This window comes from Pristiophorus japonicus, chromosome 17 (assembly GCF_044704955.1).
Source record: "Pristiophorus japonicus isolate sPriJap1 chromosome 17, sPriJap1.hap1, whole genome shotgun sequence".
In the NCBI taxonomy this organism is placed as follows: domain Eukaryota; kingdom Metazoa; phylum Chordata; class Chondrichthyes; family Pristiophoridae; genus Pristiophorus; species Pristiophorus japonicus.
The window spans coordinates 17,866,975-17,879,394 of NC_091993.1; the positions used below are offsets into that span (position 1 = coordinate 17,866,975).

Sequence of the window (12,420 nt, forward strand, 5' to 3'; positions counted from 1 at the left end):
GAACTTACAGCTGATGGTGCTTCCATGCGTCTGCTGCCCTTGTCCTTCTAGGTGGTAAAGGTCGCGGGTTTTGGAGGTGCTGCTGAAGAAGCTGTGGCGAGTTGCTGCAGTGCATCTTGTAGATGGTACATACTGCAACCACGGTGCGCCGGTGGTGGAGGGAGTGAATGTTGAAGGTGGTAGACGGGGTGTCAATCAAGCGGGCTGCTTTGTCCTGGATGGTGTAAAGCTTCTTGAGTGTTGTTGGAGCTGCACTCATCCATGCAAGTGGAGAGTATTCCATCACACTCTTGACTTGTGCCTTGTAGATGGTGGAAAGGCTTTGGGGAGTCAGGAAGTGAGACACACGGCGCAGAATACCCAGCCTCTGATCTGCTCTTTTTGCCCAGTATTTATGTGTCTGGTCCAGTTAACTTTCTGGAACAGTCAACATCCCAGAATGTTGATGATGGGGATTCGACGATGGTAATGCCATTGCATATCAAGGGGAGGTGGTTAGACTGTCGCTTGTTGGAGATGGTCATTGCCTGGCACTTGTTCAAATGTTATTTGCCACTTATCAGCCCAAGCCTGACTGTCGTCCAGGTCTCACTGCATGTGAGCATGGACTGCTTCATTTTCTGAGGAACTGCAAATGGAACTGAAGACTGCAATCATCATCACTTCTGACCTTATGCTGGAGGGAAGGTCATTGATGAAGCAAAGTTATTGTGATAGTGAATTTGCATTTCTATTTCAGGGTTTGCATCTACGCGATTCCATTTTCCATTCTTGGGAAACTCGATGAGTTTTGAAACACATGGAGGAAGAAAAGTTCCTATCAGAGCATTTTGTGAGACGATCACTGTACTTGCTTCAAAAGATGGAGGTACTAAAGATACTTCTGGAGATAGCAGCAAGGTAAACTTCCGAGTTATTGATGAAACATGCCTTTATTATGAAATTCTAATTTCGATTCTATAGATATATAACTGATGTGTCTCGATAAAGCAGAACTTGCTCATGGATTTTACGTCCAGGCTTTTCCTGCTGTTTAATTACTACCATTTAAAATGATACTTATTTTGTACACTCAAATTTATAAGTTATGAAACTTGTGCGACAGTCACTGCTATAAACTTGGCTCAAACTCTCCAAATGGAGTGATCAATGCTTAAACTAGAATTTGTATTCACTGAGATTGACGTACTCAAATTTGTTTTCAGAAGTCTGTTAGTGAAGGGGGCAGCAAGCGATCGTCAGGATCAGGTGGTTCTGGGAAAGGTGGAAACCAGCTGCGCTGCCCAAAGTGTGGTGACCCATGCACCCATGTGGAGACCTTTGTTTGTAAGTAATATTTAGACCTAACTTTGTCTTTAGATACCAATCAGCTTAAATGCAGGATATTAATAAGGTGTATCAGTGCAAGGCATATTGGTGTTCATTCTATTTGGAAACACCGCATTACCTCTTCCTTCTACTTGTAAGGTTTTCATTCCAGTAATATGAAGTTCCCTCACTCCCCCACCCATTGTTCCCTCAATCCCATTTCTACAAAACTATTGACTGCCCAACTTTCCTAACTGGACCCCATGCTGGCTGACATTGTAAATGGTTCCCTTTCCTCGGGTACTATTTTCTTCCCTTTCAAGTGCGATGTCGTCAATCTCCCACCAAGAACCCTTCTGCCCTTGCGATCTGCAACTCCATCTCCGACCTCCCTTTCCACTCTAAAGTCTTCCAACATCTCACTTCCTACATCCATGCCCATCTCTCCCACAATTTTTTGTTTGAATCCCTCCAATCAGGTTTTTGTTCCTCACACAGCACTGAAACAATTTTAACAAAAGTCATGAAGGGCATTCACTGTTTCTGTGACAGCGGTGCATTATGTCTCCTCTTCCTCCTCAACTTCTCTACAGCCTTTGACACATTGAACCACACCAGCATCTTTCAATGCCTCTCCTCTGTGTTCAGCTTGGTAGGATTGCCCTTGGTTGGTTTTACTTTTAACTAACCAATCATAGCCAGAGCATCTGTAGCAATGGCTTCTCTTCCCACACAGTCACCTCAGGAGTTCCTCAATGTTCCATGCTTGGCTGACACCTCTTGTGCATCTACATGTAACACCATATACAGACATGGGGTTGGTTCCCACATCTACCTTGATGATATCCATTTCTACCTCTTCTTGATCTCACTCAACATTTTCACTGCCTCTTTGCTAACAAGCTACTTGTCCAACATCCGGTCTTGTATGAGTCACAATTTCCTCCAACTAAACATTGGGAAGATTGAAGCCATCGTCTTCAGTCCCTACTAAAAACTCCATATCCTCACCACCAATTTTATCCTCCTCCCGGCAAGTGTCTTGGTTGAAGTCGCCCGCTACGCCGAGGTTGCGAGTGGGCCCGAACTTGTGGCCTCATAGTCTCTCCATCATAAAGACAGCTTCAGTGCTCTCTTGACCAGTCTCCCATCCGTTAACTTCATCTCATCCAAATCTACGTTGCCCATATCATGACCCACAACAAGTCCCCGCTTGTACATTGCCCCTTTTCTTGCTGATCTACAGTGGCTCGTGTTCCCCCAACACAAAGGAAACAAATACTCTCAACCTTGTGTTTAAATCTCTCCATGACCTCATCCTTCCCTTTCTCAGTAACCTTCCAACACCATGCCTATGCCAAACAGTGCTCTGACTCCAGCTGCTTGTGAATTTCATAGAATATACGGCACAGAAACAGACCATTCGGCCCAATCAGTCCATGCCGGCCCAACCAGTCCATGCGTATTCCCCCCTACTTCACCCACCATTGACGGCCCATGCCTTCAGCTCCCAGCCTCTACACTCTGAAATTCTCAATGCCTCCCTCTCTTCCTTTTAATGGCATCCTTTAAAAAACCCACCTCTTTGACCATGCTTTCGATCAGCATTCCTAATATCTCCTTTGGCTCAGGATCCATTTTCTTCCTTATGCCTCTGAAGCACCTCGGAATGGTTTTATGCCTTAATGGTGCAAGGTAAATCCAAGTTATTGCTGTTACCTCTTTAAAAAGTGTATAGATTCCACACAGATTCCACCTGTTGTCATTGGATTAAGACAAGATTGCGTGACTTTTGCCTGGAAAAAAAAACTTGAAAGGACGTGTGTCTCTGATTTTCCCAGTTCCATTTATCAACATGGAGATGGTTATTGATTTGAAGAGTAGTGATTACTTACCTTTAGATATAGAAGTTGTTTGTTGATTTTCAACCAGTCAGCTCAGTTACAACATTTCCTTTCTAAAGGGGGAAAAAAAAGCTGCTGACACTGTTAAGGTTTATGAAATTGTAAGTTGGATATATCGATTACTTAAAATCTCAATTTGCAGATGTCATGATCAGCTTCAGCTGCTGATCGAAAATCAACAAATTCTTTGATGCACGAGTTCAAGTGCAGCATTGTTGGTAATTTGAAAGGGAAATTGGACCAAAAGTTGTTTGTGAAACATTTGGACTTTGCAACAAATTTTGTAAGCATGACAACTGGCATGATTTACATAATATACTAACTACTCTGTTGAATACTGGTCATGTCAAGTGGTAAGATCGGACCTAATGAATGATATAACTCATGTTTTGTCGATCAGCATTTACATAATAGAAGTAAAATAACTATTTCTTAAGTTCAGATTGACTTAGAACTGAACTTGCAAAACAATGTCATTGTGCAAACTTTTGAAAGCCATTCAATACAAATTATTTTGCGCTTAGTTACCGATAGACGGCTCTTAAACTTTTATTTTGTTTAATAAAAGTGGTAACGTTAACAATGCAAGGTCGCTTGTTATTTTTATGCGATTGGTAGTTTCTCACATAATGGGCCTATCAAGAGGCTAGGCACAGTTAGTTCCTAACGCGATGATATTGCAATAAAGGGGAAGACTTACAGATCGGTAGCTCGTTTCATGAGAAATTGAATTATGCAATTCTGTACAAAGTAACAAGATCACGCTAATGTTTTGTTGTATTATGTAGCAACAGCAAGGTTGGCAGTATAATTTCTGTCCCTAATCTTACTAGTAATTGTACTGGTCAGCGATACTTAATAATGTGTCTCCTTATGGTGATGTATGTCATTTTGATTTACTAGTTTGCAAAGATGCTAGATGTCTGTGAAATGTATTTGAAATAAAGAGTTTACAAAAAGCATTTGTGCTTTTTTTAATTGTAAAGCATTGGCATGATGATGTAGCACGTTGGAAGTTACAGGAACACTGATTTGGCAGTCTTTCTCCCCTCCTCCCCGCCCCCCACCAATCTCCCACTGCCAGGTTTCCAATGGCGGACACTGCTGTGGGAAGGTGTCAAGTGGATGCTAGTGCCTATCCGGAAGGCGATGGAATCCAGGAGAAAGTTACACATATCCCATCAGTGAGTTGTCCAGAGCTTTATTGGCAGGAGGCTGGGAGTGCTCATCCTCCCCTATAGCCAGAGGAGGGTGTCTTTCACAAGGAGAAAGTGGGGCTGGGAGAAGGGTTTTTTAAGCTCTTTTACTGACCCCGCAATTTTCTTTTCATTGAAACTTAAATCTAGGTCTGTGTTGATAAGAGTTAAAGCTGGAATAACTTTTTACAAAGAGGAATTGTTTGTATTCTATGAGAATCAACCTGAATATAAAAATGCTGTCATTGATTCAGTGGAGATGCTAATTGTAGAGCATTGGCCTGTCAGTTAGGAGATCCAGGAAGAGGTGCAAATTTGCTTGATGTTTGGAGGGTGCCTTCCTGTATTGCTCAGTTATAAATATTACGGGCCCAAGTTTCCACACGATAAAAAACGGGCGCCCCTCCGAGCTGGGCGCCCATTTTTCGCACCTAAAACGGCGCCTAAAAAAAAAAAAATTGCGATTCTGGAGCGCCCTGCAGCTCCTTCTCTGCTTGGCGCGGCGCCCAGGGGGGCGGAGCCTACACTCGCGCCGATTTTGTAAGTGGGAGGGGGCGGATACTATTTAAATTAGTTTTTTTTCCTGCTGGCAACGCTGCGCGTGCACGTTGGAGCGTTCGCGCATGCTCAGTGTGAAAAAAACATTGGCACTCGGCCATTTTTGTAGTTCTTTGTAGCTGTTTAATTTTTGAACATTTTTTTAAATAAAAGCACATTGCCATCAGCACTTGCAGCCTTCTCACTGTCTCCTCCACCCCCCCCCCCCCGCGGGAAGAACGATCCTCTCTCTCCCCCGAAGAACGGGCGCCTCCAACCCCCCCCGCCCCCTTTGCGGGAAAGAACGGGTGCCTCCTCTCTTTCCCCCCCCCCCCCCCCCCCGCGGGAAGAACGGGAGCCTCCTACCACCCCCACCCCCCCGTGGGAAGAACGGGCGCCTCAGGCTGACTGCAGCATTCTCCGTGCCTGAAGCACTTTCACACAGGTAGGAAGATGGTTTCTTTAATCTTTTCTTTGCTTATAAATGTTTATTCAGGTTGGATTTATTTGTAGAAGTATAAATAAGGATTTATTGTAGAATTTAATGAGTTCCCTCCCCCCCCCCCCCCCCCCCCCCCCCCACCTCGTTCTGGACACCTAATTTGTAACCTGCGCCTGATTTTTTAATGTGTAGAACAGGTTTTTTCAGTTCTACAAAAATCTTCACTTGCTCCATTCTAACTTAGTTTGGAGTACGTTTTCACTGTGGAAATTTTGAAATCAGGCGTCAGTGGCCGGACACGCCCCCTTTTGAAGAAAAAATTCTGTTCCAAAGTAGAATTGTTCTACCTGACTAGAACTGCAGAAAAAAAAATGTGGAGAATTGCGATTTCTAAGATAGTCCGTTCTCCACCAGTTGCTCCTAAAAATCAGGCGCAAATCATGTGGAAACTTGGGCCCTACATGTTGGAAGTAATTTCCCTCTCTCTTCTGACAATGCTGCTGTATAGCCATTTCTATTCTATGTGAGTTTGGGTATGATTTTGTTCCTAGTTTCTCTCTCATAAAATTGAGAAGAAGACTGACAGACGCTTATTAAATTTGGGAAAATTGGAGGGGTCTGGTAACTTCTTGGTGAAACGGAAACTGAAATATCGAAACTGGTCAAAAGCTTGGATGGAAATAATAATAGTTGATGTGCTTCCCTACATCTTACAATATTCAGCAAGTTTTAACATGACACAAATTGAAGCTGACCGACAAAGTTGATGTTCTGGAAACATGTTTTAGGAAGTCTTATTATTTTATCTTCAGCTTCAACTCGCTTTGTGAAATGTGAAAAATGCCACCATTTTTTTGTGGTACTGTCTGAAGCAGACTCCAAGAAAAACTTAAACAAGGAGCCGGAATCAGCAGCAGAAGCTGTAAAGTTAGCTTTCCAACAGAAACCACCACCACCTCCAAAAAAGGTAAAATATATGCATGTACTGTGTAGTATAATTGTAATGGGATTGCTAATTGTTCGCTAGTAACATTGCACAAGGTAGGAACAGTTGCCAAACTGAAATGGCAGTGATATTCAGACACAATTTGAGAGACAACTTTACAACTACTCATTTGGATGGAGATGTTAGAGTTTCCTTATTGCAGAACTCCCTTAGTACTGTACAGAAGTGTCAACTTAGATTATGAACTAATGGGACTTGAGCCTCATTGTTCTGACTCAGAGAACTAAAGCAAGCTCAGGGTTAACTTCATTCTTGCAGTTCCCGTTTTCTGATAAGTGCATAGGTTTTTTTGTTTTCATATGATAAAGTGTGTGCACAGAATGTAGTGTTGTAGTTTTAATAATTCTAGGGCTAGAAATTCACCAGCCTGTCGATACTTGTTTTTTAACGTCATTTTTGTGGAAAAATAAGAATAAAAACTTCGCCATTTTTTAATTGGGTAAATTTGGCCCAAAAATACGCCTGTCAATAAAAATCAGCATTGCTGGAGGATTCGTGTTGGAAACCGCTGTCCTCGCTAATTTTACGGCGAGGTTAATATTGCCAAATTACAGAGGAGAAAACATACAAAAATTTGCAAAAATAAAAAAATCAGAAAACATGAACAATACCCTTAAGTAATCAATTGCTAATAAAGAATTTAAAAAAACTTCGGCTTACCTTTTTTGTAGGTCTTCCTACTTACCGACGTTTCTGAGGCTGCAACGCCTGTTTTTCTCATGCGTTGTTTTTTCACCCGAGGACGGGTTCGTCGAACAGCCAAATTTAGGCGGTTCTATTTTTAACGTATGGCAATCTGCTTTTTGGCAATATTTCGATACTGTCATTCTTCACCTTTGGGCAATTTTGTTAGGTTTCTTTTAATAACAAAAAAGCACTTTTAATGCGAAAAAATTGCATCAAAACGTGCATTAAGCTGGCTAATTTCTAGCCCATTGTTCCTTCAACTATATGATCACATTGTGTTAAGCAGTGTGCAGCAGTAAATCAGACGTTCAAGTCATTTGACCTCTTGACTTCCCAATGCCATGGGTGGTCCACGAGTGAGTAAGTATAGTATGTAAGTGTATGTGTGTACATTTGTTAACATGCCGTACATCTAGGACACATGGTCTTTTTATTGCAGTCTCAACTACACTAATCACATTGCATTGGCCGTGGACATGACCACCATTTTTTTGCCCTCATGAACATTCTCCAACAAAGGCTAGTTGAGGGAAAAAAATGGTGGTTATGTCCAAGCTTCTGCCAGTACCTCACCACTTGACTTAAGTCTGGAAGACAGCCTTTTCAGTTATATAATAGCGTGAAGTGATGATACTGGTTGTCATTTGAGGTTATGAATTAGGCAAATCACAGCTTTAAAATACACTAGATTAAGTGTGATTCCTCTCCACTCCCCATGGTATATTTATACTTGATGACATCTTTGTTATACAAGCAAGTTGAATGTCATGATGTATGTGCCCTGGATTACTACTGATTCATTCATACTGAATCTTTTATTGAGCTATATTATTCCATCCTTGTGTGACTCACTCCTAGTCTTATGTGTTCAATTTTATCCAGGCTATTGCTGCCTTGTATACTTGCATTTCACTAGATGCTAATGTTCAAAAGTCTCATTGCTGATGAAATATTCTCAACGTAATCTGATTTTAATTTTGTTTCAGATATACAGTTATCTCGATAAATACGTCGTTGGTCAATGCTATGCTAAGAAAGTGCTTTCAGTTGCTGTGTACAACCATTACAAGCGCATTTACAACAATATTCCAGCTAGTCTGAGGCAGCAAACAGAAGTGGAAAAACAGGCCTCCCTAACACCTCGGGGTTAGTATTTTACATCTTTCTGAACAAATCGGTTGACCACTTTTAGACTTTTACAGTTCATGGTGTTGAATTGAACTGGAGCGGAAATGCTGGTGTCTCTAGTTCATTAATGTTTTGCAACATTATTGGGAAGGGATGGTGAAGAATAACCGATTCTGTTTGCAAATTGGTTAATATTTGCCTTTGTATCGAGCTGTTTTATCATGTCTATTGAATGGAAAAAATAGACATAGCATTAGTGTGCTGCAGCAATATACTTACTGTTTCACAGACCAATAACTCAGGAGATCAACAACAACTTTGTGTGTGTAAGCAAGATGCTTGCCCAGAGAGGGTGAAAATCATGGACTAGTAGATTAAATAAAATAATAATTTAGAGAAGCATGGAAGCAGGTCATTTGCCCACATTGTTAACAAATGCTGTACAACAAAAGATGATCCTAAATAGAACAATAATCTGCAAATCACATCTGTGCAATATACAATTGCTACTCCTATCCTTGCAGATCTATTGTGCATGATTCAGTGATTCTGCATGGTATTGAAAGGGTTGATTCATCTTCATATACATTTATCAAATAAAAAGTAAAACAACGTATGACTATAATTTATTCCTGCTGAATTGACAATCTGGTGTGAATAAAACTTGTTTTTACATCCCAATGACTTATGCTCCATATACATCAGGTTATGCCCATCATCAAACGAGCAACATCATGGGGACTGTGTCCTTGCATAATCTCTTGCTGACTAAGCCTCACAGTAGTCACATCATCATTCTTTGCTGGTACTTTGTAAAAGCACAATAGCTGCAGGTCAACTGATAGTTATTTTTCTTCCATTCTTGACAGCAGTGTCTCACTGTAAATGAAAGATTTGCATCAATCAAGACAATTTCTGCTTAAATACAACTTCAGTTGAAGATATTTATTTGTAGCATTGCTAAATAGTTCATGTAACATGGGTCATGAGTTGACTGCTGAGTCAACAACCACCAGTATAAAATAAAAGCCTTGCCTGCTTGATCCATGACTTCTTCATGGGTAAAAATCAAGAGAGCAATCTGAAAGGTGGTCAATCATAGCCATTCTCATGCTCTACTAAACATCGTTTGGAACATAATCTAAATAATCCATTTTAATCTTCAGTTCCTAGAATACATTTTAAAACGATCAGATGGTAAATAAGGTCACTATTTTTTCTGTTACCATTACTGAGCCATTATCTTGATGTTTGTGGAGGATAAACAAGGGAGAGGTTAAATTATCCACTTTTTAGTATTCATTATTTGGTTAACCTCCATGTACATAATGCAAATGGACTCACCGTGATTAAAAGTTTTATTAAATTTGAAAAATTATTCCACACTGTCAAAGTTTGATCCACTCTGAAGTTTGCCTCTCTCTTAGAACCAAGGGTTGTTCTAAGCCTGGATTTCTTGCACAGTGTGGGAACCAGGGAAGACCATGTATGTGGCTCTGGCACATCGACAGAAAGCAACATTTTGGCAGGGGCACTGTTCTTGTGGTTTTATTTTAATTGAACAATGGATCTATCCTCTGATGTATGTTGAGCTTCAAAGAATGAGGAACACAATACCAAAGGTAAGTAATCTATCATTGAGGTTCAAATTTCAAAGAATTTCAACGGCGTTGCCAATTTTCTGCTTGTATTTCATGTAAAAAGAAAGAATGTATATGTTTGCTTTTATTAAACAAGAATATATTTATATAGTATTTCCCTAAAATGATGAATCATCAAGGTTAAAACTAGCAGTTGTTAATATTGTTTGTGTAGTCTAGTTTATGTAGCCTAAAACAACAATGTTAATTTATATGTATCAATCTGCAAAGTAATTCACTATCATGCAAAGTGAGCAGGACATGGGCATAGGGGGGTGGAGGGAGAGAGGAAAAGGTTATCAAAAATGGTTAGCTCATAAAGTTTTGGCAGAAGCATTAAAGAAGAGCTTTTGACAACATTCTTGTGGGTTTTACATCTGTTCCCAGGCAGCATTTACTTGTCAGAGTACCTTGCAGATTTTCATGCCAGCTGTTGCTGTGAAATAGGTTAATGCATATTTTTTTTTAAATCAGTTTCGACAGGCAACAAAATCTCTCATGTTTTAAGTGTTATACTTTATTGGCTGTTGAAAATAGGCCATTAAGTTGTTCCATTAGCATTTGAAACATTAAGAGATCTAAAATCCTCTGAAAACCTGAACAATGATCCCATTTCCCGACTACAAGGTGAAAAAAAGATTAGATGGATTAGCAATTCCGCAGGTCCTTGTATTAGTCCGAACAAGGACAAGTTAAAGGTGAATGATGTAACTCTGGTGGACTTGACTTGTGCACATGGTGTGTTTTGGGTTCCCCAGCAATCCAGCCTGGAGTAACCAAGTGTTTTTTGATATCTAATCATGGTTATAGACTGACTTCATCAAAAAGAACTGAGGCTTGATCAGAGGACGCAACTCTTGTGCTGCATGGTAGTGTGGGGAAGATTTGTGACTCTTTAAGGCTGCAGTGAGAAGTTCTTCAATGTAATGGTTTGTACTGGGTTCAATTATTGCATCTATAGAACTAATAAAATGGAGGATGAGCTACATTCAAAGAGTAGAAACTCCTGTACTAACGGGCTGTAGTGATTTTGTATTAGCAGTTGCAAGGTGCCTGTTGGGAAAAGGATTCAGTCAATTTTGCAAGTTGTAGGTGCCTTGGGCTGCAGATGGGGTGGAAGAATTTGGATGCAGCCATATTTTTGGTCTTGGCTGATTGCAGGAGGGGTCAGCATTGGGCACAGGGAGATGATTGTGCCTGTGAAAAAACAGCGTGAAGGGGCTGCCACCTACCTCGGAGGCCCACAAATCTTGACCGCTGGGTGGAAGGAAAAGTTAGTACGATGCACTTATGTGGGAAATTTAAAACTTACTAATTTAAACCTAAAATGAATACCTTAGCATGATGTGAGCTTCCTGTGAAAGCAAAGTGTATACTGTATGTGCAAATAGAAGAATCTCTGTCTTGGTACTCCGATTACATTACCTGTTTCAGATTGGCTGTTGAAGGATACAGAAGATTTCAAAATGGCTGCTGATGTCCATCAGCCTCTTTTGCAAGATCTCCCTCTGCAGAATTTCCCCCACTGTGCTTTGTTTTCGTTTGCATTCTGTCTATGCACAATTTTTTTTTATTTTTCTTTAAAATTATTTCCATCTGAGTGAGACTTGGAGTCCTGTCATGACAGATTAGATGCCTCTCAGTAGCTAGAAGCACCCCAGTTTAGAAATAATGGGGTGGTGGCGTACAGAAAGGCATTGCCAACTGTTATATTCCACAGTGATAAAATATTCCTTCTGCAGACTGTCTTCCTATTTGGAAACCTTGGAACATAATGGGCTGGATTTTTCTGTTTCCCACCCGCACGGTGTGAGGGGACCCGGGAGGCAGCGGAAAACCTGGATGTTCAGGTTTCCCGCCACGCTAACCCCGGGGAGGAGCAGGCTGATGGTGAGGGAGCCTGGGGGGCTGAGAGGAAGCACTGCTGCTGCTCCCGGCCCGCAAGGATTGCTCCCCGAGGCTGATGCCGCCTTGTTGGAGTTCAGAAGAATGAGAGGTGATCTTATTAAAACATACAAGATTCTGAGGGGACTTGACAGGGTAGATAGAGAGAGGATGTTTCCCCTCGTGGGGAAATCTAGAACTAGAGGGCATAGTTTCAGAATAAGGGGTCGCCCATTTAAGACGGCGATGTGAAGGAATTTCTTCTCTTTGAGGGTCGTGAATCTTTAGAATTTTCTACCCAAAGAGCTGTGGAGGCTGAATCATTGAATATATTCAAGGCGGAGATAGACAGATTTTTGAACTACAGGGGAGTCGAGACTTATGGGAGCTGGGTGGGAAAGTGGAGTTAAGGCCAAGATCAGATCAGCTATCACATTGAATGGCAGAGCAAGTTCGAGGGGCCAAATGGCCGACTCCTGCTGCTATTTCTTCTGTTCTTATGTTGCAGCTACCAGGAATTCTGAGTCCCGGGATCCCCGGCCGCCCACAGTTAAACCTGCAAAGCAGGTTAAAGTAGAGGCTTCAGGCCTCATTATAATCTTTAAATTGCCAACCCGTCTCCTGACAGTGTACGGTGTTGGGGGTCTGGTTTTACATTTCTACAACTTTCACTCCCCCCCCCCCCCCC

At 41.3% G+C, this 12,420-nt stretch overlaps 1 protein-coding gene across 3 annotated transcripts in view; it reads left to right on the plus strand.

Moving 5' to 3' along the window:
• clpxa (caseinolytic mitochondrial matrix peptidase chaperone subunit Xa) overlaps window positions 1-12,420 on the plus strand; it is a 45,050-nt gene that overhangs the window by 4,663 nt on the left and 27,967 nt on the right. For all 3 annotated transcript variants that reach the window (XM_070858438.1, XM_070858439.1, XM_070858440.1), the window contains 4 exons: window positions 740-900; window positions 1,206-1,326; window positions 6,200-6,354; window positions 8,067-8,226. In XM_070858438.1, coding sequence (XP_070714539.1) covers window positions 740-900; window positions 1,206-1,326; window positions 6,200-6,354; window positions 8,067-8,226 — 597 coding nt within the window. The remainder of the gene's footprint in view (window positions 1-739; window positions 901-1,205; window positions 1,327-6,199; window positions 6,355-8,066; window positions 8,227-12,420) is intronic.